Raw genomic sequence first — 25722 nt, forward strand, 5'->3', positions numbered from 1 at the left:
ATGTACTCAGGAATAATGGGGGCTTAGATTTGTGGATCAGAATGGAGCCAGGATATGGGGATATATGTATACATACAGCTGATTCACTGTGGTATACAGCAGAAACTAATACAACATTGTAAAGCAATTATACTCCAATAAAGATGTTAAAAAAAAAAAAAAAAGAATGGAGCCAGACATTCAGTTTGGGTATGGTGGGTGATTGATAGGTTTTTGAAATGGTAAGTAACAATGCAGTTCTGAGGAGTTCACTCTCTTTAATACTCAGGCCTCGCCAGATAATTGGGGGAGAAAAAAGATAAAATCCTTGGCTACATTCCTAGTATTTCCCCCTACTTTGAATAAGCAATTTCTAAGACAAGATTTTCCCCTGTTCTGTTTCCCCCCCTCCCTGTAGCTTTGGTTCCCACTGACATTGAATTTCCTGTTGCTAAAGCCTGTTTTTCTTGGCTTTAGTTGCTTGTTGGCCTGGGAAAAGGTACTGGGGTAGCCCAACTGGAGCATGATCTGGGTTCTGGGCATTCTTCACACTAGGTTAGACAGAGCGGGTGGCTTCCTACAGGGAATTACTTCAGAGAACAGCACCACCTTGGATATATTTGGAACTCTGGTATTTTTGTTTAAAGATTTTTTTACTGTAACTTTTATTATCTTTGCTCCATCCTAGTGTATGTGTTTTTGTTATTCAGAAGATAAATAGAAGCTGAGGCTTGTTTTAGGTTTGTTCTTGTAGCCCTACCCCCTTTAGTTTGTCTTAACAGTCCGTCTTCTGAAACTTCTTTTACTTCTCTTCCTGGTACTGATGCTGTAGCTATTAACCATTTATTGCCTAACATAACAGCCTCTTGCTCTCAAGAAGCTAGTATTTTGATGACTAGGGCAACCCTTAGGTAAATACTAGTAACAATTAAAGAGTAATACAGACTGGAGTGCAATTAAGTGCCCAAATATGTGGCTTAAGCCTCTCCACATAACGAAGCCTATGTGACAGAGAAAAGTAATGACTCTTCGTCCCAGCGGAGCCCCTTTTCCCTCCCTCCCACGCGTACTCACCTTTATCAGAGACACTTGGTTCTTTCCCCCCAAACTTCTTGGCTCTTACGCCTTCCTCCAAGCGTCTGAAACCCCGAGAAGGGAAAATGGGGGACGGAGGGGGGCGTGCCGCTCGCTTCCGTACTTGCCTGTGTCCCAGGCTGTCTGGGGGAGGTGTTAGACGAGCCGCCCCAGTCCAGCTGCAGCCGACCCAGGTCCCAGTCCCTGCCCTTTGCTCCCCTGCTTTTCAATAAGTCCCGAAGTCCTGGGAGGTGGGCGTGGGAGTAGCCCAAGCTGAGACTAGGAAGTCCTCCCGGACGGTTCAGGGGGCCCCAGGCGATAGCCACGTTCGGATTCTGGCTGGAAGCCAGGGGAGGGAGCTTGGGGTAAGGGGAGGGCCCTGAGGGAGGGGTCAGACTCCTTAGGAAAGAGTTAATGGGAAGAGGGGGAGGGGATAGGACGAAGAGACCGAAGGGAAGGCTCAGGTAGGAAAAGAACGGAGGAGGGAAGCCTGGTGGGGGGAGAAGGGAGCCTGCAGGATCAGAAGTCAGAGTTAGGGGGTTTCTCCCCTGCTGCACCCTCATCCTAGGGCCGCCAACTTCCCGCCGCGGCGGCGACTTTCAGTTTCATTTCTACGAACCCTCCTGCCTGGGCCGCAGTCGCCGCCGCGATGCCCAGTAAGTTCAGCTGCCGGCAGCTTCGGGAGACGGGCCAGAGATTCGAGAATTTCCTGGTCGATCGGGGACTGGACAGGGAGACAGATCGCGAGCGGTTGCGGACCATTTATAACCAGGACTTCAAGACCAGGTACGGGCCGGCCCACTCCCCGGCCCCAAATCGCGGGCCCAGCTTGCCGCCACGACCCCGGCGGCGGGGCCACCCTTCCCGCCCCGGGGCGCGGAGGGACGCAGCTCCCCCAGTGGCTCCGGCCGGTCCCGGGGCCGCGCAGTCCCCCCTCCCGCTCAGTGCCCACGCCCCGCCCGCGCCGCCAGCGCCGCCCGCAGCCCGCCCGCTCTTCCCGGGCCGGGCCCCTGCGCCGAGTCCCCGTGGAGAGCCTCCCCGTCATCCCGCTCCCCCGGCGGCGCGGGACCAGTCCGGGGAGCCGGGTGCTGCGCCCACGCGCCGCCCGCGGGAGCGGGTTGCGGCGGGGGCAGCGCTCGGAGTGGGGGAGGGGAGCTCAGGAGAGGGCCAATGCTTTGCGGAAGCGCGGGGAGCGAGCTGCCTGCTGGTGCCTACCCCTGCTGCGCAAGCTTTACGGGGACCCCCGCCCCCTCGTCGAGGGGCTACTTCCTCGGTGGTTCACTATCCCAGAGAGCTGAAGAGACGCCGTGTAGCAGGGAGAGTCTCAGGGAGCTCGGGGAAGAAGAAAAGGGCACAAACTGCATACGTACCAAACCTCCATTAGCACCTGTGGCTTCTCCATGGAGACCCGGGCTGGGGCCAGTCTCCTGGAGGCCCCTTCTCATCCTGTGGCTAAAGGCTGTTTGGTCCCCCTTGCCTGTTCCCATCCAAGTGGAAATCAAAGAGACTTCTCTTTCTCAAACCACAGAATTGTGCTTCAAAAAACCTCTATCAACAGGCTGCAGTCTTGGGCCGAAGACCAAGGAACAATTTTAAAGGGATAAATGTAAAGACTTACAGAAATAAACACTGGGTGATGGGAACTTAGGCTTACTAACAGACCTCTTGAAAAAGACCATGGGTTTTCGCACACCAAAAGGCGGATATGGCTGTTACAAGAGCCAAAGAAGTGTTAGACTGTGTTAATAGAAGTGTGGTTTGGGGTGAGGGGCAGGAGGTAAGTGATTCTCCAGATTGACCAGATCATTTCTGGAATATTGTTTTCAGTAATGAGTGTCACGTTTTAAGAGGGACATTAATGAGCTTGAGCAACATCTGAAGAAGGAGCAAAGATGATGATCTGTTTTATGTCCTCACACTGTGCTGGGCACTGTGGGGAATATAAAGAAAAATACACAATCCCAGGGGAGCAGAAGAGGCCATGATATGCATACAGTGTACTACAATAAATGGTAAAATAGCATGACGATTATAATAGAGATAATAAGAAAAATGCTGGAGGAAAGAAAAGAAAGAACAATTACCCTGGAGTCACATCATCAACACTTCACATTCATGAATTCACCTATGTCCAAAAAAATAAGTACAACGTGGCTCTGAACAAAAGTCTACGACTTCTTTTGGCTCTGTTAAAGAGATTATTATTCTTATACTTGTTTAAATGGTGAGGAAGACTCTATTTGATTCTGTTGCAGTAGGGGTATTGCAATGGGGAGAGAGATCTAGCTCAATTCTCAATACAGCAAAGACAGCTGGGAATTTATAACCAAGAGCAGAGTGAGGGGGTCATGGATGGAAAATCACTAAGAGGAGACAGTAAGGGGCTGGGGGCGGGGCAAAGTTGAGGCCTAATGCAGAAGAGGGTTCAGAGGGGCCTGACTAAAGTTTAGTCAAGGAGAGAGTCTTTGTCATCTCTAAATCAAAGTTACACAATATCTTCCAATACTGGGGGAAAACAGGCTATGTCAGATAACCGCAAACAGTCATATAGAAAACTACCTTTACTGTACATTATGGGTGAATTTAAAGGATTTCAAAAGTCATTTTTTAGTATGTACTTGTTTTTAGGCAAGTAAGATACCACTCCCGTGAAATTATTAGGGAATTCAGTGGAGAAGGTGGCATTGACCTCGGCCTTGGCCTTGAAGGCTAGATATCTTAGTACTTGGAGGAGGAGGAAAGACTAACATGTTGATTCATTCTTTTGTGAAACCCAGTCAAAGAAAGGGAGAAATGTTTGCCTTGAGAAGAGAAAAATTGGAGAGGACAAGGTAGTTATCCCTGAATATTTTAAAGACTGTCCTGGGGGAAAGGATTATACTTTGGTGTCACTCCAGAAGGCAGAACTGGGTTCACTCAACATGGCCCCCTTGAGGAGTTTCCTGGTGGCCTAGTGGTTAGGATTCCGGGCTTTCACTGCCCGGCCTCGGTTTAGTCCCTGGTCGGGGAACTGAGATCCCCGCAAACTGAGCAAACCGAGTGACGCGGCCAGTAAAAAAGGCCGTCTCACCCTCCACCGGGTGGAAGAGATTTCTGTTCTGATTAGAGAGAACTTTCTTATGCTGTGACGTCAACCCTCATCCACCCAATGGGAATTCATTGCTTCTTCCTCTGGGCTCTCATAGCTTATACTTCACTCTTGGTTATAGCCAGATGACACCCTGCCTTGTGTTAGAGCTAGTATGTGACTGTCTCCCCACCAGACTGTAGAGCCTCTGAAGGCAGGGACAGGCCTTTCATCATGTTGGCGCCTTCCCTCAGTCCCCAGCATAGAGCCTTGTATGTAGTAGATGTTCAACAGAAGCTTCCAGAATCTAATTGAGTTAGTAGGTAGAGCTGATCTATACGAGAAAAGGCTGTAGGGGAGGTATAGCAAGTCACCTGGTATCAGGAATTCTGGGGCTCTTCCTCCCCTGGGTGGGATAGGTCCCTTCCAACTAGGTTATTTTATGATGTTATGAAGTGCCCTGTTCCCAACTCTTAACTTTTCCCATCTCTTTATTCATTTAGCAAATATATTTAATGGGGGCTCTACTATTTGCTTGGGCCTTGGTTCCTGCCTCTAGAGTGTAGTCTAGGAGGGAGTGGCAGATGTGTAGACAAACATGTCATTCAGTACTACAGGAGCTAGTATCGTGTTTTGATAGCTGGAGTTCAAATCCTGACTCTGCCACTTACTAGTTGCATTTGATTTTGACCAAATTTCCCTAACTTTTAAGTGTTTAAAATACTGCCTTTCTCTCAGGGTTGTATGAGGCCAGAATAAGCTATCACAGGTAAAGCATTTCCCCTGGGTAACAGAGTGCATGGGCTTTGGAAGTGGTAGCTATCATTAACAGTGCTGGTTAGGAGTCTGTTATGGAATAAGTACTGGCATCGTGAAAAGTTTCTTAGCGATGATTCTTGCCTTGGGCAAGAGACTCATTCTTGTATTCAACAAATATTGGCTGAATGCCTCCTATGAACAAAAGCAAAACTGTGTGAATTGCTGTAGATACACAGAAGGAACCTAACTAAGGAAGATGGAGGCAATTAAAACCAAATACTCTTTAATTTCTGTTGTGATAAGTGCTTGTGAGAAAGTCTTGGATGCTTGAGAGCATATAACATGGAGACCTGACCTAGTCTAGGAACCAGAGGTTTCTGTGAGAAAGTGATGTTTGAGCAGAATCTCGAATGATAAATGGAGTTAGCAGATGTAAAGCAAGGGGAGGGCAGTCCAGACTGAGAGAGTAGCACCTTAAAAGGCTACGGGTGAACTCTTGAGAACAGGGGACAAGAGGCCACAGGGAGGCAAGGGCTGAACTGGGCAGGACCTTGTGGGCCGTGGGGAGGCATTGTGGGTTTTTCTTTGTTTTGTTTCGTTTTTAGTCTTAACAGAAACAGGAAAGCACAAAAATTTTCAAAGTAGGAGACTGATAGAATCAGGGTTTTTAGAAAGATCATTCTGGACCTCCATCCACAGTAAAAAATACATTTTACTTTGGGGTCTGGTATACACAGCTTTCACAGAACGGTTTGTGTCCTTGAAACAGTACTTAGCTTCACTCGCTGCCCTCTGATATTTTTTATTCTATTTTACTCCAGTTTTCCAAGTCCTGGTTTTGAGAGTTGCAGCCCACAGCTTGTAAATCCCAGAACTATATGTCCCCTTAAGATCGCTTCCAAATCTTGTTAGGTAGCTAGTCAGACATGAGTGGTCCTGCCCCATCCTGGACAGGGTCATCTTTCCCTCCCCCACCTGGACACTGGTGATGAGAACACACCCAGAGATCCTCCCTTTTTTGGTTAAGGACCGCTAAGTTTCCAGCCAGTTTCACGACCAAGCAAGGTATCAAAAACCCAATGGGGCGGGGGTGGGGGCTTCCCTGGTGGCGCAGTGGTTGAGAATCCGCCTGCCGATGCGGGGGACACGGGTTCGTGCCCCGGTCCGGGAAGATTCCACATGCCACGGAGCGGCTGGGCCCGTGAGCCATGGTCACTGAGCCTGCGCGTCCGGAGCCTGTGCCCCGCAACGGGAGAGGCCACAACAGTGAGAGGCCCGCGTACCGCAAAAAAAAAAAAAAAAAAAAACCACAAAAAACCCAATGGGCTTTCCAAACTGCCATCACCGATTGGCGCAGGCGCACCAAGACCTAAGCGATGACTCAGAGTAACCCAGGGTTCGTTATGCTGTATTTATAATAAATCAGCTTTGCAATTTTTGCCCCGCTGTGGGTGGGGCGTGGCAGTTTATGCGTAAGCCCCTGTGCGCAAGGAGAAAAGTTACAGAAGCTAAAGCTGTCAATCAACTTGTCAATCAAATGACGCAGGACACAGGGAGGGACTTTTCACCACTCTTAAAAACCAACCCTATGCTCACTGCAGGGCTGCTTCTGGTTCCCAGACAGCCCTCTCTCCTCCCTTCTTGAGAGGGTACTTTTGCTTCGCCTAAAAACTGCTGCTGCTTGAAACTTCTCTGTCTCTTGATTGAATTCTTTCCCTCAAGAGGACAAGAACTGAGGAATGGCCGTTCTACCGGTAACAATCTGATACTGTATTCTGAAATACCATTCCTCGGGCTAGTAGGCTTTCCTGAACTGGGTCTAAACGATTAGTAATTTTTCACCCAACAAACAACAGGGGGCAGGACTTCACAGACCAAGGATGTCCAACGGTGGCAGAAAAGTCTGGAAGGAGGTGCAGCAGTACAATAGCTGGGAATGGCTGAGGTGCCATTTAGAATGGATGTGGGGTGGACCTGTTCTTCAGTTTCTTCTCTAAAATGGGGGGATAATAGTTGCTACCTCAAAGGGTTGTTGTGAGGAGTAAATGAGATAATGCAAGTAGCTACTTAGAACAGCACAAAGTAAGTGCTCAATAAATGTTTTCTGTTGTTGATGATATTGTGTTGTTGATGTGTCATTTTTAATTGTGGTGCATCCACGTGGGGCATATTAAAGGGTTAGACTTAGTCGGGAGACATTATCTGACTTGTGTTTGTTGAAAACTCCTGCAGACTCTTAGGGGATGGACCAGGAGACGAGGTGTGAAGTCAGAAGCAGGAGGAACAGTTCATAGCGCTTGGCAAAATGATAAGATCATCAAGCAGTTCACAGAAGAAATATAAATGACTAATAAACAGAAGGAAAGATACTTGATTATATTAATGATCAGGGAAATGCAGATTTAAACAAGATACCATTCTTTTCCTTACCAGATTGTCAAAAATTTAAAGGATTGAAGATTTCTGATGTTAGGGTCTGGGAAAGGGTTCTCTCAAATTCTTATTAGTGAGAATGTAAGTTTGTACAACTTCTTTGGAGGACAGTTTGGCAAAACTTATCAAAGTAAAGATTCATTATTCTCTTTGACCCAGAAGGATGGTTATTGTAACATTTGAAATAGCCAAAAATTGTAGGCAGCCTAACTGTCTATCACTGAACAAATAGTTAAGCACACCACAATGCATTCATACTGTGCTATCCTTTGCAGCCATTCAAAAGAGGTGGCTTGGTAAAATGTCATGGAAGGCTGTCCATGGTGGTGAAAGAAGTCTGTTGTAGAATAGTATATGTAGAACACAAAAAATCTGTGTAATTAAAAATGTATTTTTTTAATTCATAGAAAAGGGCCTGGAAAATATATATATCGAACAGTTAAGCAGGTAGTTGGGAGTGAGGGAGTGGGAGCCCTTAGTGTTTTATGCTAGGTATTTGTCCTGTTTAAATATTTTTTAATACTTTTGGTAACCACTCTTTGACATCTCTTTATGCATGCATACTGTCATCCCTTGATATTCGAAAGGGATTGGTTCCAGAACCACGTCCCCTACACACACACACACACACACACACACACACACACACACACACACACACACACACACACACACACACACACACACACACACACACACACACACACACACACACACACACACACACACACACACACACACACACACACCACCCTGCCGATTCCAAAATTTGAGGGTGCTCTAGTCTCTAACATAAAATAGTGTGGTATTTGCATATAACCTCTGCGGCATATTCTTCTGGGTTTCTTTAATCACCTCTAGATTGCTTATAATACCGAATACAATGTAAATGTTAGGTAAATAGTTGTAAATACAATGTAACTGCTATGTAAATAGTTTCTGGTGCGCAACAAATTCAATTTTTGCTTTTTCCAACTTTCTGGAAACTTCTTTTTCCGAATATTTTTGGTCTGTGCTTGGTTAAATCCTCAGATTCAGAACCCCTGGATAAGACAGGCCCAACTCTAGTTACATCACACCTATGTAAGTTTACCAACATGGGATCATGATGATCTAATCCTTTTGTCGTGGACCCCTATCATATCAGCATCCCACTCCGATTTCCACATTCTGCTCCACACTCAGGTAACTCATATCAATCAGGGTTTGTTTGTTTGTTAGTTATTGTTTTATTTTAAAAAGATCATGTTATACACATTTTCCATATCCTGATTTTCTTATTCATCAATACATCGTGGAAATGACTCCTCATTGTCTGGTATATTCTTCTAATGCATTGTTGGGTTTTTTGCCAACATTTTGTCATGACAAATTTCAAACATAAAGAAAAGTTGAAATAATTTGACAGTGAACAATCATATACCCTTGTTACTGAACACAAGCTGGTGTGCCCCACGCACAGTGAGGCCAAACAAACCGAACCATCAGAGTCTGGAGCAGAGAAAGGTTTACTACAGAGCCAAGAAGGAAAACAGGTGGCTTGTGCAGCTCCCCGATGTTTTTAGGGAGAAGTTTTAATAGGCAAAATCTGGCATGAGAGCTTCTAGGTGTGTGACTTTCTTCTGTTAGGTTGGTGGTGAGGTAAGCAGTGTGGTGCTCCAGGAATCTTGTGCTCAGGGTGAAGTTACTGTCATCCACCTGGGTGGTGGCCTAAGTTCCTACAGAACTCCAAGGTATTGTTATGTATATTCCTTGAGGAGGAACCAGGACCCTGCCCCAAGGCTGCACTATTGTTTCTTGACTTCAACCCCCTTGTTTCTGCATTCCCTCCTTCCCTGATTAGCAACTGTTTGAATCTGCCTTTTGGAACTCTGGGAAGGTAAAGGGGGCTGAATGAAGCTTATTTCTACAAACAAGAAACAAGGGGCACAGAAAGACTTTTGTGCCACAGGATCCTGCTCGGTTTCACCTCACCTGGACTTCTTAATTTGCATTTGACACATGCCTGCCCATTGATCTATCCATCCAGATAGATAGATAGATAGATATATCCCCGGCATATGGGGATCTTAGTTCCCTGACCAGGGATGAACCCATGCCCCTGTATTGGAAGTGGGAGCCTTAACCACTGAACCACCAGGGAGTTCCCCATCTAGCTATATTAATTTTTTGATGCATTTCAAAGTAAGTTACAGACATCAGTACAATTCACCCCTAAACACGTCACCATGATCATTATTAACTATAACAGTTCAAAATTTGTTTATGATATACATATATATATATATATATATATTTTTTTTTTTTTTTTTTTTTTTTTTTTTGGCTGCACCTCACAGCTTTTGGGATCTTAGTTTCCCAACCAGGGATTGAACCCACACCCTTGGCAGTGAAAGCGTGGAGTCCTAACCATTGGACCACCAGGGAATTCCCATGTTTACGATTTTTTTTTTAAGTATAATTTACCGACAGTGAAATAGACAAATTTCAAGTGTACTGTTGTGAGGTTTTTTTTTTTTTTTTTTTTTTTTTTTTTTGCGTTACGCGGGCCTCTCACTGTTGTGGCCTCTCCCGCCGCGTAGCACAGGCTCCGGACGCACAGGCTCAGAGGCCATGGCTCACGGGCCCAGCCGCTCCGCGGCATGTGGGATCTTCCCAGACCGGGGCACGAACCCGTGTCCCCTGCATCGGCAGGCGGACTCTCAACCACTGCGCCACCAGGGAAGCCCTGTTGTGAGTTTTAACAATCCATATACCTGTGTGCAACCCCCTATCGAGATATATGATGTCACCCCAGAAAGTTCCCTCATCTCCTGTCCTGTTTAGTCCTCACCCTTACCCACCCAGAGGCAACCACTGCTCTGATCTTTTTTTTTTCTGAGATAGTACCTGTTCTAGAATTTTATGTAATGGAATCAGATAGTATGTAGTATGTACTCTTTTGTGTAAGGCATCTTTCACTCAGCATAATGTGTTTGAGATTCACCCATGTTGTTGTATCAGTAGTTGCTTTTTACCACTGAATATAAATCACAGGGACTTCCCTGGCGTTCCAGTGGTTAAGACTCCATGCTTTCAGTGCAGGGGCCTGGGTTTGATTCCTGGTCAGGGAACTAAGATCCAACATGCTGCACGGTGCAGCCAAAAATTTGTGTGTGTGTGTGTGTGTGTGTGTGTGTGTGTGTGTGTGTATAAATCATAGTTTGAAGGACAGTGTTTTCAGTTTGGGGCTATTTTGAATAAAACTGCTATGCACATTCTTGTACAAGTCATTTTGTGGACATATATTTTCATTTTTCCTGGGATATACCTAGGGGTGGAACTGTTGGGTCATAGGATAGATAATGTTTACTTTTTTTTTAAATCTTGGGCAAGTTGCTTAACCCCTTTTGGTGGTGGCAGCAAAGTCTTCTGGACTGGTCTTCTGGTGTGACCTTGCCTGGGGTTAGGCTGTCCAAGTTTGGACAAGATATATAACCTGACACTTAACATTCCAAGCCATTGCACAGCAGTGTGGTGTGGCAGCCAGAGGTTCAATGTTTGCATTGTTATCTATTTCATCTATAAAATAACAGTCTGGGATTATCTGATACTTCTTTTACCCATTCTCCCAGCAAGTACTTATTGAATAAATACCAGTGCTAGGTCTACACTAGATGTTATAGTCGCATTACTTTCTTAATGAATTTTTATTCCATGCATAATATAGTAATATATTCTTTTCATTAAAAATCAGAACATTACATTATATGTTTGGTTTTACAAGAAACTATCAGACTATCAGATCACTTTTTCTAAAGTGATTGTACAATCTAAAGTGATTGTACCATTTTGTATTCCAGCCAACAAAGCACGAGCGTTCTGGTGTTTTTGTATCCTTGTCAGCATTTGTTGTTGACAGCCTTTTAAATTTTAGTCATTTGAGTGGGTGTGATGCATTCTTTTTAATGGTTGTGTAATCTGTAGTGTGGGTGTTTACAGCTTATTCAGCTATCTCCCTATTTATGGGCATTTGTTTCGTTTTCAATTCTTGGCCACTGAGAATGACTCTACAGTAAGCATCCTTGCACATATGTTCTTATATGTTGGTACTTTTCTTTTCCATGGGATACATTCTCATGAATTAAAGGATACCTGTATATCAGATGTTAGGAGATATTGCCAGATTGTTTTCCAAAAGGTTGTAATACTTCACCTTTCTACCAGCAGTGTATGAGAGTTTTCTTTTCCACATAGCAACACGTGTTGTGCCTATTTTCCTTTTTTATCAGTCTAATGGAAATAAAATGATACCTCGTTTTTACTGTAGTTTGCATTTCTCTACTTTTAGAGCATCTTTTCATACTTCTGGGTCATTGGAGTTTGCTCTTTACGCTGAATATTCAGTTTTTCTATTGTTCATTTTTTTTCCCCTAGAAATCTAGGTGACTAGATGTGTAAAAGAACTGGTGCTTTTTTCAACTAGTATGTACTAAGTTTGTGATTTAAAAAAAATTTTTTTTTAATTTTTTATGACTGTCACCTTAGACCAAGTGAATTTGGGTAGTAGTAATAGATGTGAGGTACAATTTGAAAGCTACTTAGGTGGTAGCACCTATAGTAGAAGTTGCAAAACTTGTAAAGTTGAGTTCCTCCTGCCCATGTGTCCATGCAGAAGCTTCCAAAGATAGGAGATTTCACCTTAAAACTGTGCTTTGGACTTCTCTTAAAAGCCAGATCTGGCCATCTTGGGCCTGCATTCCCTGCTGGCAATGTCTGTCTGGAGATGAGTAGAGGTTCCCCCCTTTAGACAGGACTTGTGCTCCTGGGTTTGTCCAGTCCCCTCAGGGTTCTGTTGCCTCCCCAGCACTAAGCTGAGAGCTCCAGGGCATTTCAGAGGACCTGCACTTTTCTTGTAGTAGATTATAGTATATTAGTGTAAGAAGGACATGTGTAGGACTACACATGTCCTTCTTACACTAAGGACTCAAAAATGGGACTGTACAGGTGCCTGAGATGGCTGCAGGTTATCAGATACCCGTGGAGTCTGGCAGCTGTCAGCATTTGAGTGTGTGCCTGATCCATGGAATTTAGTGACTCACTGACCAGGGGACCCGGGGGGAAAGTTTCTGATGACGCCCTGATTTCAGTCCCTTTGCCTGGACCCCTCAGCAGCGTTTGAGCCTGATACCTGATTCTCCTCCCTCTCTTAGTGGTACCTGCTGTTTTCTCTTCCTCCCTGGGTTATGCTGGCCTCAGGTGTTCTCAGACTACTCACACTCTCTGGTTGTAACTACTACCTGACGTCTCCCTAATATTAAGCTCTGCTTTGACTTTAGCCTGAGTTCTCAGCCTCTGATTCATGGAGCTAGCTGCCTCCGGACCACGGGGATCTCAGACTGACCGTGTCCATACTCAAATGTCAGCCCTTCCAACCTCCTCCTCCTCTTGTTTTTACCTCCTATCTCAGGAATAGTTCCTGAAGCCAAGCCATTGGTTTGGGTGTTGTCCTCGACTCCTTCCCTCTTCCCAGCCTCCATTCCCTCTCCTGTCCAAAGCCAAATTCTGCTAATGTTATATTCTCAATATCAGATCTGTCCCCTCTTCTATCCTCACCACTGCCTTGTTTGGGCCCTTGTCATCTTTTAATTGGACGATTGCAATGGCCTTCTTCTAACTGGTCTCCCTGCCTACAGTCTTGCCTCCAGCAAATCCATCCTCCAATCCTGATGCCTGAGTGATCTGAAATGCAAATATGATCTTGCCACTCCCCTGCTTAAAACCCACCAACGGGGTGGTTCTGTAACCACAGTGTAGCCTCTGGTGCAGGCTGAAAGTAAGTTGCTACTCTTACTACTACTGCTACTATTAGTACTACTATTGCTACTAATAGGATACTAATAATAGTAGCTAACATTTCCTGAGCATTTTCTATTGTGTTTTCAAATGATTTATTATCTCTTTAAGGCAAATCAGAGCCGATTCAAAGTTTTCTGAATGGTATCACTCATTTGCTTGGGGGGAGGGAGAGGGGCAGAGTTATAGGCAGGGGGCACCAGGGAAATGTCCGTAACCATAAATGATCTTATATATGCTAGTGAGTGACCATGCTGATTGAGCCTTAACAGTTAAATAGGCATTACCATGGTTCCTAGGAGCTAGGATTTCCTTTCATTCCCTACAAAGCATGGAGGGTGGGTGGTCTGCTGTCCAGATCTTGAATGTGTCCATGAAGCGTGTCGCATGTGGGGATGTCCTCTGGCTCTTGGGTACCAGTAAAGGAGGAGAGCTTCTGGCCTTCAGGGTCAAGTGCAGGCTTCATGGCTTGGCATGCAAAACTATGCAAGACCTGGTCCCTGCCCGCCTCTGCTGCCTCCAGCCAATCCCTTCCTTGCACTCTTCACTCTAGTACAACCAGACGGGGTGTGATACTAATCAGAGCGCACCTTACTGAGATCTTATGTGCCAAGCACTGGGCTAAGTGGACACCACAGTGTCCGTCTCTCATGTAATCCTCACAGCCACCCCGGGAGATGAGTCTGCCGTTATCCCCATTTTATAGAGGAGCAAAGTGAGGCTCTGTGAGGTAACCGAGATGGCTCAGCTAGTGGCAGAGTGGGCGGTCCCCCCAGCCTCTCAGCACGTGTTCTCAGTAGACGCCCCGCTCCTCGGCTCACGCTCTGTGCTACCCCCTGCGCCTGAATGACACCCATTCAGCCTTCAGGACTCAGTTCTGACGCCGTTTCTTGGGGAAGCCGCCAGGGCTGAGCCCCACCCCGCTGAGCTCCCGGCAGCGGGCTGGAACGAATGTGTTCCGTCTGTGCTCCTCGAGGCCTCTTTGAAGCCCCAGCATCTAGCGCAGTGTCTGGCACATAACAGGTCTCTGTAAGCGTTTGTTGAGCGGACTAAACTGAATTCCAGGCGCTGAACCTCGAGGTTGTTGTTCTTCTGACCAGTTTTCCCTGTCTTCACCTTCTCTAGGCCCAAACAAGCTATTTGATCTCTGGAGAAGGATCCTTTCCCTCCTGCTTGGGTTCCACCTGCACCCTATGACTTCAGGGGGAAACTGCTGTCTGATCAGCCACCTTGCCCACACACCCTGGACATCTGTACTCTCTGCCCCTCTCTCACTCCTCACCAGTGGGCTGGACCCCGAATCCACCCCCTGAATCAGCTTCTTCGGCTTCCCCCTCAGCTTTAGCTCTTTCCGCTTCAGTGTTTGTATCTTTTCTGTCCCAGATTCCCCCTGCCCCCCACCACAAATCTTCCTTTCTCTCTCTCTTCCCTCAGTCCTCCAATTCAATAGCCCATCGTTGGGCTGTTCTCCTTAGAAGTGCACCGTCCACCACCTGCTGTTTTAAACAACCATATTTTGTCTTGAGGGGGTCCCACTGCCTTCCCTGAAAACATTAAAAATCCCTGCCATCCCCAGCCCCATCCTGTCCCGCACAGAGCGGCCCTCAGACGCCCTCCCCAGCTTGCCACACCCGTCCCTCACTCCCCAGTCTCCTCTGCTCCCAGCAGCTTTGGGACCCCCGCCCCTGGCTTCTCCTCCATGCTGTATGGAATGAAGATTGCCAATCTGGCCTACGTCACCAAGACCCGGGTCAGGTTCTTCGGGCTCGACCGTTGGGCCGACGTGTGGTTCCCAGAAAAGAGGAGAATGAAGCCGGGGTCGGAGATCAGCAAACACCACAAGTCGCTGCTGGCCACGATCTTTTATGACAGGTGTGTGACGGGGTGGGGGACGTGTCTGGCTGTGGGGAGAGGCGGTTGCCTCCGCTTGGGGTAAGGCTCCATCCTGTAAGGATTGGGGGAAGGGCAGGAAAGGAGCTAATTGGCCTGGGGGAGGGGATGGGTTTCCTGAGCACAGCTGGCACTTGGCCAGCCTCCCCAAGCCTGTAACTTTCTCCAAGGGCAACCCCAGGCTTGGCTGCTCAGGCTCCAGCCGAGCTCTTGACTTCCACTCTCCCCAGGGCTGAGTATCTCCACGGGAAACATGGGGTAGACGTGGAGGTCCAGGGGCCCCATGAAGCCCGAGATGGGCAGCTCCTTATCCGCCTGGATTTGAACCGCAAGGAGGTGCTGACCCTGAGGCTTCGGAATGGAGGAACCCAGCCTGTCACCCTCACCCACCTCTTCCCATTCTGCCGGACCCCCCAGTTTGCCTTCTGCAATGGAGACCGGGAGCTGCCCTGCCCACTGGGCCCTGGTGAGTGGGTTCCCAAAGGAAAGAGCCTCTGGTGGACAGAGTCCTGCCCTAGGAAGGTCTGATGCTTCAGGAACGTGCTGTTGGCTGGCCCGTGGGCTCCTACCTTGGGATGGGGCTTTGGCGGGGAATGTCAGGGTTGGGGTGCTGGTGGGAGGGTCCCTTCTCCACCCCGACTCACTCAGCCATCCTCTCCCAGGTGAATGCTATGAGCTCCATGTCCACTGTAAGACCAGCTTTGTGGGCTACTTCCCAGCCACCGTGCTCTGGGAGCTGCTAGGACCTGGGGAGCCAGGCTCAGAAGGAGCTGGCACTTTCTACATTGCCCGCTTCTTGGCCGTCGTGGCCCACAGCCCCCTGGCAGCACAACTGAAGCCCACGACTCCCTTCAAGCGGACCCAGATCACTAGAAACCCTGTGGTGACCAACCGGATAGAGGAAGGAGAGAGACCCGACCGGTAAGTCCTCCCTCCAACCCAGTCCTGGCTGGGGGTGTCCGAACACCACAGTGTGAGTCCTTGGGAAGAACACAGAGCCCCCTTTCCTAACTGTGAGTTCTTAATTCCTCCAGACCTCAGAGACCTTTTCTGTCTAGGAAGAAAAGCAGATATGAGGACAGTGTGAAAAAATTTCAAGTATTTTTGACTATATGATGGATTATCAGTCAGCCAAGGTGGACACGTGTCTCTCGCTCTCTCTCTCTCTCCCTCTCTCTCTTTTTAAACAGCTTTATTGAAACAATTCATATACCATACGATTCACCCATTTAAAGTGTACAATTCTGTGCTTTTTTTAGTATATTCACAGATATGTGCAACCATCACCACAATCCATTTTAGAACATTTCATCACCCCCAAAAGGAGCCCGTACCCTTTAGTTATCACCCCTTTTGCTCCCCATTCCTGTCCCCCAGCCCTAACCAGCTACTCATCTACTTTGTGTAGATTTCCCTCTTCTGGACATTTTATATGAATGGAATCATATACGTGTAAACAGCTCTTTTTGACATGTCCAGGTGTTCACAAAATACTGAGCAAACCGTAAGACCATCGTGCTCTTTCTGTTAAAAATATGTGTGTAAAAAAAAAAAAAAAAAAAAAAAGTGTGTGTAGGGGAATTCCCTGGTAGTCCAGTGGTTAGGGCTTCGAGCTTCCACTGCAGGGGGCATGGGTTCGATCCCTGGTCAGGGAACTAAGATTCTGCATGCTGTGCAGCACAGCCAAAAAGTTAAGTGAGTAAGTAAGTAAGTACATAAGTAAAAATATATGTGTATAATACAATTTGACAAAGAAAAATGTCTGGAAGGCTACATACCAAAAGGTTAACATTGGTTATCCCTGGATGGTGAGAATGTTGTTTATTTACTCATTTATTTATTACCTGTTTTCTGAATTTTTTTTCCTCTGGTGAACATATATTGTTTATATACATATCAATATGCATATATATGTGTGTGTATATCCTTTTTTTTTTTTTTTTTTTTGCCACACCACGCAGCTTGTGGGATCCTAGTTCCCTGACCAGGGATTGAACCCAGGCCCCCTGCAGTGGATGCACAGAGTCCTAACCACCGGACCACTAGGAAATTCCCTATGTATATATATATTTTTTTAATGCTTCCAAGTATCATGCTTTCCAAAAATGAGGATGGTCCAACCTTGGCGTGAGCAGCCTCATGAGACAGTGAGTCCTGTCTCCTAGGGCAAAGGCTGCCGACCCCCTTCAGCAATAGTGTTGAAGCAGAGCCTTGTGCTTCCTCCAGGGAGGGGCCTTCTCAGAGACTCTGAAGGTGAAGGGTCTCTGTGTTTGTAATAGCTTTTCTTCTCTCCCTCCTGCAGTGCTAAGAGCTATGACCTGGAGTTAAGTATGGCACTGGGAACATACTACCCACCCCCCCGCCTCCGGCAGCTGCTCCCCATCCTTCTTCAGGGAACAAGTATCTTCACTGCCCCAAAGGAGATTGCTGAGATCAAGTAAGTACCACCCCTCTGCACCCTTTGTGCTGCTTTATATGTTTCTTTTCCACTGGCTTCTTCCCACTGCCCTATGCCTCTGTCCTCAGCCTCCTGTGCTCAGTTCATTCATCCCCTTACTGAGCACACGCCACGTGCCAGACACCATTCAAGGTGAATCACTCACATGATGGCCCTGACATCCTAGTTGGGGAAAGTGAGCATCTGTCACCTTATTTCGTGTAGTGATGAGTGCTATGAAGAACTAACTAAAAGCAGGGTAAGGGGGTGGGCTGTGCATTTTGCAGAGGGCAGCTAGTCCCGGCCTCTTTGAGGAGGTGACGTTTGAGCAGAGAATGACATTTGAATGAGGTGATGGTGTGAGTAATAGGAGGATCTTGGAGAAAGGACGTTCCAGGCTCGAGGATCCACAGTGCAAATGCGAGTCAGGTCTGAGCTTGGGGAGCAGGGGCTCCCTTCTTGGAGGCCTCTACCCCCATCTGCTTCTCTGCCCTTCTAGTCTTCCCCGATTCCTGATGTCTTCATAGTCCCAGAGCTGCAGAGGGAGAGGGTGGATGCTCCCGGACGTGGGGGCTGCCTGACCCATCCCGTTCCCATCCCCTCCCTCCAACCCCCCCACCCATCACTGCCAGGGCCCAGCTGGAGACACCCCTGAAGTGGAGGAACTACGAGGTGAAGCTCCGGCTGCTGCTGCACCTGGAGGAGCTGCAGATGGAGCATGACATCCGGCACTATGACCTGGAGTCAGTGCCTATGACCTGGGACCCTGTAGACCAGAACCCCGGGCTGCTCACGCTGGAGGTCAGGGGTTGGATCGGTAGCGGGGAGGATGGACTCAAGTTAGCCAACCCACAGGCTGTGGGAAGAACAAAAGGAAGATGAAGTTTTTCCTGTCCCAGAGGGCTCAGCAAGTTGCCGAGTGGGCATCTGGGCCCCAAAAGAGGTGTCAGAGCAAGGCAATAGGGAGGACTGGGGTTTTAGTCTAGACTTTGCTACCACTGGCTGTGTGACCTTGGGCAAGTCTTTTGCTATCTCTGGGCCTTAGTTCCCTCACCTGAAAAGCATGGAGCTGGACTAGAGAATTCTTAGAGCCCTCTCCAGCTCTCAGATGTTGAATGGGTACATCTAAGCCCAGAATTACACACGAGAATGGATGCCTGCACACTTATGCTGAGAAAGGCACTCAGTGAGAAGGGACGACAGGTGAGGATGATCAGGGAAAGTTTCCTACAGGAACTGAGTTTTGAACAAGATTTTAAAGGCAGAGTAGGAACAGAGCTGGCCAAGAGGGCAACCGGACTTTCTGGGAAGCTGGCCTCCAAGTCTTGAAATCATTCTCTGGAGGGTTTCCAGGATTCCTGGGCTCAGCATCTCTGAGCACCTTGGGCAGACTTGTCCCTTCTTCATCTCCCCTGACTCTTGCCCTGTCTGGCAGAAGAGGAAAGAGGCAAAGCTCCTTGAACCTGGGGTAGAGGGTAGATCCTCAGAACTTGTGTCTCTGTTGGGGTCTGGAGTGGGCCCTCCACTGGCCATCTCCGGGTTAGAAGCTTGCTGCTGTTCGTGCCCCATAGGTTCCCGGGGTGGCCGAGAGCCGCCCCTCAGTGCTGCGGGGTGACCACCTATTTGCCCTCTTGTCCTCTGAGACACACCAGGAGGACCCCATCACCTACAAGGGCTTTGTGCACAAGGTGGAACTGGACCGGGTCAAGCTGAGTTTTTCCACAAGGTAGGTGTTGGGGGAATCCTGAGCTACAGGAAGGTCTACAGGTGTCCCGGAGGCCAAGGGAGGAGGGTGTTTCTCCTCAGAGTGAGTGGGACCCCAGGGACAGGGCAGGGGGACCCTGAGATGCCTCACCATCTTCCTCTCCTGGAGGATTGCTTGGAGGTCTGGGAAAGGGAGTGGAGTTGGAGTAGATGGAGAGAGTCCTGGCCTTTTATTGCCCACCCCCTCAATTGGAATTCTTCCCCCTCTCTCTCCCCCTTCCCAAAGCCTCCTGAGCCGCTTTGTGGATGGGCTGACCTTCAAGGTGAACTTCACCTTCAACCGCCAGCCCCTGCGGGTGCAGCACCGTGCCCTGGAGCTGACGGGTCGCTGGCCGCTGTGGCCCCTGCTTTTCCCTGTGGCCTCTCGTGGGGTCCCGCTGCTGCCCTCAGATGTGAAGCTCAAGTAAGACTGTGGGCAGGGGCTCTGGGGCCACTTGGAGTGTGGGTGTAGGGGACGGGGTCAGGGAAGCCTCTGGGACGCGGACAATACCGTGTTTGTGGCCCCTCCGCTAGGCTGTACGACCGCAGTCTGGAGTCCAACCCGGAGCAGCTGCAGGCCATGAAGCACATTGTTATGGGCACCACCCGCCCCGCCCCCTACATCATCTTTGGGCCTCCAGGCACTGGCAAGACTGTCACCTTAGTGGAAGCCATCAAGCAGGTGGGGCCTGAGCGTAGAACCGTGGCCTACACTCTGACTCCCCCCGGGACAAAGCAGTTGTCCCCAGGTTCTGGTTCCTTCCGGCTCCCTGAACGCACGCCCCCGAACTGGCCTCGAGGGCCAGTGTGGCTGTCGAGCACGGCGTGCAGCTTGGGTACTGCACGTCTCAGTCACCATAGCCTTGTATAATTACGGCAGCAGTTTTCCAGCATTAAAGGGCTGCTGGACTAGCAGGGGGCTGCCGATCTGAACTTGCCTTTTGAGTCACCCCCTCCCTCAGCAATGGGAGGCAAATGCCACACTGCGCCAGCCTGAGTCACAGGCATGTTTCTCCCTCTCCCCTCCCCCTGGAGACCAGAAGCTGCTTCTCACACTGTGCTCATCCCCACCCCAGGTGGTGAAGCACTTGCCCAAAGCCCACATCCTGGCCTGTGCTCCGTCCAACTCGGGGGCCGACCTTCTCTGTCAGCGCCTCCGGGTCCACCTGCCCAGCTCCATCTACCGCCTCCTGGCTCCCAGCAGGGATATCCGCATGGTGCCTGAGGACATCAAGGTACTTGGGGAAGGCAGGGACCAAGGGGTGGCTGGTGCTGCTCTGGGTAGACGCTGGGGCCAGGAAACTAGGAGACCTGGATTCTGATACTCGCTGTGTGACCTTGGGTGGGTCAGGACTGCTCTCTGGGCTTCAGTTACCCTGTGTGTAAAGTGAGAGAGGTAAATAAAATTGCCTGGGGGGTGCCCAGACCCAGAGCGAGGGTGAGAATGGAGGTGGAGGTAAGCTGACTCCCCTCCCTGCACAACCCTCAGCCCTGCTGTAACTGGGATGCAAAGAAGGGGGATTACGTGTTTCCTTCCAAGAAGAAGCTGCAGGAATATCGTGTGTTAATTACCACGCTCATCACTGCCAGCAGGTGGGAAGTGTGTGTGTGTGCATCTCTTAAATTGTGTGTTAAGAGGTAGCGGGCTGGGGAAATGGGGAAGAATGGTGCCTGGGTATTTGCGGGGAGGGCCAGCTTGGGGGAGCATTCAGGTTTGGTAGTTGCGTGCCTGGATGTGACCCCTGCCTGGCCTGACACCTCCCAGGTTGGTCTCGGCCCAGTTTCCCATCGATCACTTCACACACATCTTCATCGATGAGGCTGGCCACTCCATGGAGCCAGAAAGCCTGGTGGCCATATCAGGTGAGGGGCTCAGGGGCGGGGAGGCTGCGAGTGTGTCACCCCACATGGCATCGGGGAGGTCCCACCACACACCCTTCTCCTCATGCTACCCATCTCCCAGGGCTGATGGAAGTCAAGGAAGCAGACAATCCAGGAGGGCAGCTGGTGCTGGCAGGAGACCCTCGGCAGCTGGGGCCTGTGCTGCGCTGCCCACTGACCCAGAAGCATGGGCTGGGGTACTCACTGCTGGAGCGGCTGCTCACCTACAATGCCCTGTACAAGAAGGGCCCTGATGGCTATAACCCCCAGTTCATAACCAAGCTGCTACGCAACTACAGGTATCCCACACCCTCTGTGTCATCCCCTGCCTTCACACCCCCTACAAGCGCAGCTGGCGGCTCCATCCCACAGTCCTCAGAGGCTGCGTGATGCAGAAAGACTATCAGCTAGAAGGTGGGAGTTCTTCTCCCCAGTCCCGTCCCTGCTCCTCCAGTTGCTTATCTGTACCTTAGGGGATGGTCAGTGGCTCCTAGACACTGGAATATATATGACTCTGGTCCCAGGTGAAGTTTCTAGGCATCCAAGGACAAATGAGAAAAACAGGGACAATGTATTTTTTCATAAACCTAATGGTTATTCCAGTTAAAGAGCTATGTTTCCTTTAGTCAGTGAGTTCATATCTCTAAAATGCTCAGATGAGTTCCTACATCTTTAGTTCCTTAGATGAGTCCACTAGGAATTCAACAAATGTTAGCTGTTGTGTTAGTACTGCTGATATTTTTGGATTTAGCACATTATCTCATCCAATAATGGCGATAGTAGGTGATTCTTGCTTTTGTATTGTCCTTCCTTGACAAAATTGAAACTTGAGAATGGGCCCCTAATTTCTTGGTGTTTTCATTTAAATTTGACTGGTCTATGAAATCTGTGGATTGGATGTTCAGCCACATTTGGTTCTGATTTCTGTGGTTAACAGTGCCCAGCAAGCAGCAAAAACTGTAGCTGAATGAGTCTGCTATGCAGTGGGCAGAAAGACAGGAGGATAGTGTGTGTGAGTTCCAGGCAGGTGGAGCGGAGGTCCCTGAGGGCGGGGCAGAACTAATCCGCCCCCTGGTCTTGCTCTTCCTTCCTCCTGCCTCCCAGGTCTCACCCCACCATCCTGGACATTCCTAACCAGCTGTATTATGAAGGGGAGCTGCAGGCCTGTGCGGACGTTGTGGACCGAGAGCGCTTCTGCCGCTGGGAGGGTCTGCCTCGACAGGTGAGGCTGAGCGGGGCTGGGGCTCAGGCTCCTACCCCTGTACCCCAGCCTCCGTCTTACTGAGGGTGCTGGGTAGCAGGAGGCTCTGAGTGGAAGCCACGAGCCCCTCCCTTTGTCACCTAGGCCTGGGATCCCCCCACTCCCTGGAAGGGTTTGAGGGTGGGAGGGAAGGGAGGCAGGGAGGTCCAGCTGAGGGTTTCCCCTGACTCCGTGTCCAGGACTTTCCCATCATCTTTCACGGCGTAATGGGCAAGGATGAGCGTGAAGGCAACAGCCCGTCCTTCTTCAACCCCGAAGAGGCTGCCACGGTGACTTCCTACCTGAAGCAGCTCCTGGCCCCCTCCTCCAAGAAGGGCAAAGCCCGTCTGAGCCCCCGAAGCGTGGGCGTCATCTCTCCATACCGGAAGCAGGTCAGGTCCTCAGTTCCCATCAGGGGTGGGTCCCCCCAGATGGTACCTCCTTAGCCAGACCACTAGGCAGAGGGTCCAGCTCAGGCCTCCGCTGGCCCCATATCTCAAAAGAGCGCAGAGGTCAGCTGCACCTCCCTCTTTGCCCCCCAGCTCCCTGGCCTCCTGCCTGGCACCCTCTTGCACTGGTGTAATGGCATGAGAGAAAGGCACCTGTCCCCATCTTCCAGGTGGAAAAAATTCGTTACTGCATCACCAAACTTGACAAGGAGCTCCGGGGACTGGATGACATCAAGGACTTGAAGGTGACCCTCACCACTGTTTCACATTCCCTCCCTGACTTCTGTCCCCCTCGCTTCCCCACTTCCAGACACCTCCTCGGGTCCCTGCCCCACTGCTGCAGGCCAGCCCAAGTCCCTGCTGCACCCTCGCTGCCTGAGACAAACTTGGGCTTTCCCCAAGCCTCTCACTCCTGGAGATCCCAACTTGTAGGTCTGGGATGGGACCAGGAAGCCCGCATGTTTAGCAAGCACATCACATGATTCTTATGATCAGGCTGGTTTAAGGTCTCTGCCCTAAGGATAAAGTCCAGACTCCCCAGCCTGCCTGACCTGTCATGTGATGATGTCCCCACTCACCTCTCCCACCCTCTGAGTCAGTCGGCAGCTCAGTTCTTTCTCAGATAAGAATCACCTGGAGAGCTTTTAGTGCTGCCAGCGCCAGGCCTCCACCCAACCAATTAACACAGCTATCTGGGGGCAGAGCCAGGGCATCAGGTTTTTTTACGGGATCCTCAGGTGATCTCCCGTGCAGCCAGGGTTGACACCCAGGGCTTTAAGAGTTAGAGGGCTCTCCCATGGAAATTCTGATTCTGGTTTTTTGTTTTTTGTTTTTTGTTTGCGGTACGCTGGCCTCTCACTGTTGTGGCCTCTCCCGTTGCGGAGCACAGGCTCCGGACGCGCAGGCTCAGCGGCCACGGCTCACGGGCCCAGCCGCTCCGCGGCATGCGGGATCCTGCCGGACCGGGGCATGAACCCATGTCCCCTGCATCAGCAGGCGGACTCTCAACCACTGCGCCACCAGGGAAGCCCCTAAGGTTACATATTTTTAACAAGTACTGAGTGATTATCTTCAGGAAAGTTTGAAAAACACTGCTGAGTTATTGTTCTTTGCAGTCCTGTTTTCTTTGCTTTTAGAACCCTTTCGAGCCCCCACCCCTTTAACTGGATTCAGCCTTCAGGTTTCAGCTTCCATGGCACTACCCTGTCCTCTTTCCTGCCCAGCAGGACACTGGCTCACTCCACGGTGACAATTGCCCTCAGGCTCACTGAGGCGAGGCGGGGCTGGTCCCTGGGTCCCCCACTGCCTCCCTCCCCATTAGGTGGGCTCCGTGGAAGAGTTTCAAGGCCACCCCTCCCCTCTAGGTGGGCTCCGTGGAAGAGTTTCAAGGCCAGGAGCGCAGTGTCATCCTCATCTCCACCGTGCGGAGCAGCCAGAGCTTTGTGCAGCTGGATCTGGACTTTAACCTGGGTTTCCTCAAGAACCCCAAGGTTCGGGGGCTGGGGGGTGGCAGGGACTTCTCCTTCCTGAGGGCCCTTCCCTGCTGTGACCCCAGCACTTCTTCTTATCAGAGGTTCAACGTGGCTGTGACCCGGGCCAAGGCTTTGCTCATCGTGGTGGGCAACCCGCTCCTGCTGGGCCACGACCCCGACTGGAAAGTGTGAGCATCCCACCCGCAATCCCTCCTGGTGGCCACAGCCCCCAGCCTAGGAAGGCTGTAGTTTTATGAAGCACACCTGGGGCTCAGTTAATCTTCCAATCTGTTTATCTTTTTTTTTTTTTTTTGTGGTACGCGGGCCTCTCACTGTTGTGGCCTCTCCCGTCGCGGAGCACCGGCTCCGGATGCACAGGCTCAGCGGCCATGGCTCACGGGCCCAGCCGCTCTGCGGCATGTGGGATCTTTCCCGGACCGGGGCACGAACACGTGGTGTCCCCTGCATCGGCAGGCGGACTCTCAACCACGGCACCACCAGGGAAGCCCCAATCTGTTTATCTTAACAATATTCCCATTTGCCAAGGTTAAGTAACTTGCCCCAAGCCACAGGCCCCGTGTGCAGTACCAAGGCTGGGCCTCCAGCCTCTGCTGGTACTCAGCCAGCCTTGTGCAGCTGTGAGTGTGAATGTCCCTGTACCCCACAGATTCCTAGAGTTCTGTAAAGAAAACGGGGGGTATACCGGGTGCCCCTTCCCTGCCAAACTGGACCTGCAGCAGGGGCAGAACTTACTCCAGGGTCTGAGCAAACTCAGCCCCTCTACCTCAGGTATGGCTGGGCCAGGGTGGGCTAGGTGGGGGGACAGTGCTGAGGGAGGATGTAAGTTACTAACAGAGCTGGCCTCCTCTCTTTATAGGACCCAAAAGTCACGACTGCCAGGCGCGGGAGGATGAAGGGGGCCTGCCCCTGCAAGTGGAGCCCGAGTGGAGGAATGAGCTCTGAGGACCGCCCACCCGACCCTTCCCCTGCTGCTAACATCAAGCTGCTAACAATTGGGGGAAGGGGGAGGAAGTAAAACTGAAGGAAAAAAAAAAGCTTATTCTATGCAAAAGCCTTGTCTCTTCAGCCTGGCCCCAGCTTCCTGAACTCCCAAGATGACCTCACAAGGGAGGGTGGGACCGTCACACCAGCCCAGGGCCATACCCCTCCCTCCGCGCCCCCAAAGGAACCCAACCCCCATGTCCAGGGGAGGAAACCTAGTGGGAGGTGGCAGAGAAGCCACCCACAGGCTTCTAAGTTTAGCCCAGTGCTCCAGACCACTCCCCTCACCCGCCTCCAAGGCCCAGAGCCAGGCATGACCTCATCCTTTTCTCCAAGACTCCACCCTGCCTGCCCGGGAGTCCTGCCTTTGCAGACAGGGGGCCAGCCTGGCAAGCACCCTGGAGAGATGGGACTCCAGGCTCACAGGGACCAGGAGAGAAAGACAGGAAGCCACACACATG

General features: G+C 50.1%; 1 protein-coding gene across 2 annotated transcripts; it reads left to right on the top strand.

The window, feature by feature from the left end:
• Positions 1 to 1458: 1458 nt before the first annotated feature.
• Positions 1459 to 25321, top strand: MOV10 (Mov10 RNA helicase). Of its 2 annotated transcripts, XM_060090272.1 has the most exons (21): positions 1459 to 1517; positions 1622 to 1839; positions 14813 to 15019; positions 15268 to 15503; positions 15700 to 15958; positions 17340 to 17474; positions 18107 to 18275; positions 19046 to 19200; positions 19465 to 19641; positions 19752 to 19899; positions 20294 to 20452; positions 20707 to 20810; positions 20983 to 21080; positions 21181 to 21397; positions 22203 to 22320; positions 22539 to 22730; positions 22958 to 23032; positions 24152 to 24277; positions 24359 to 24447; positions 24927 to 25048; positions 25137 to 25321. In XM_060090272.1, exons 2-21 carry the CDS (start codon positions 1703 to 1705, stop codon positions 25220 to 25222), a joined length of 3009 nt encoding a protein of 1002 aa, XP_059946255.1. In that variant the 5' UTR covers positions 1459 to 1517; positions 1622 to 1702; the 3' UTR covers positions 25223 to 25321. The 2 variants fall into 2 exon arrangements, with proteins under 2 accessions (XP_059946255.1, XP_059946256.1); XM_060090273.1 differs by lacking the exon at positions 1459 to 1517 and having other exon boundaries at positions 1526 to 1839; positions 14816 to 15019.
• Positions 25322 to 25722: the final 401 nt, after the last annotated feature.

This window comes from Mesoplodon densirostris, chromosome 2, assembly GCF_025265405.1.
Source record: "Mesoplodon densirostris isolate mMesDen1 chromosome 2, mMesDen1 primary haplotype, whole genome shotgun sequence".
In the NCBI taxonomy this organism is placed as follows: Eukaryota; Metazoa; Chordata; class Mammalia; order Artiodactyla; family Ziphiidae; genus Mesoplodon; species Mesoplodon densirostris.

Bases quoted from the DNA above. Each gene is read 5' to 3' on its own strand.
- MOV10 (XM_060090272.1), top strand. From the start codon at position 1,703: ATGCCCAGTAAGTTCAGCTGCCGGCAGCTTCGGGAGACGGGCCAGAGA. The intron at 17,475-18,106 runs GTAAGTACCACC...CATCACTGCCAG, and splicing joins AAGGAGATTGCTGAGATCAA to GGCCCAGCTGGAGACACCCC. The intron at 21,081-21,180 runs GTGAGGGGCTCA...CCCATCTCCCAG, and splicing joins AAGCCTGGTGGCCATATCAG to GGCTGATGGAAGTCAAGGAA.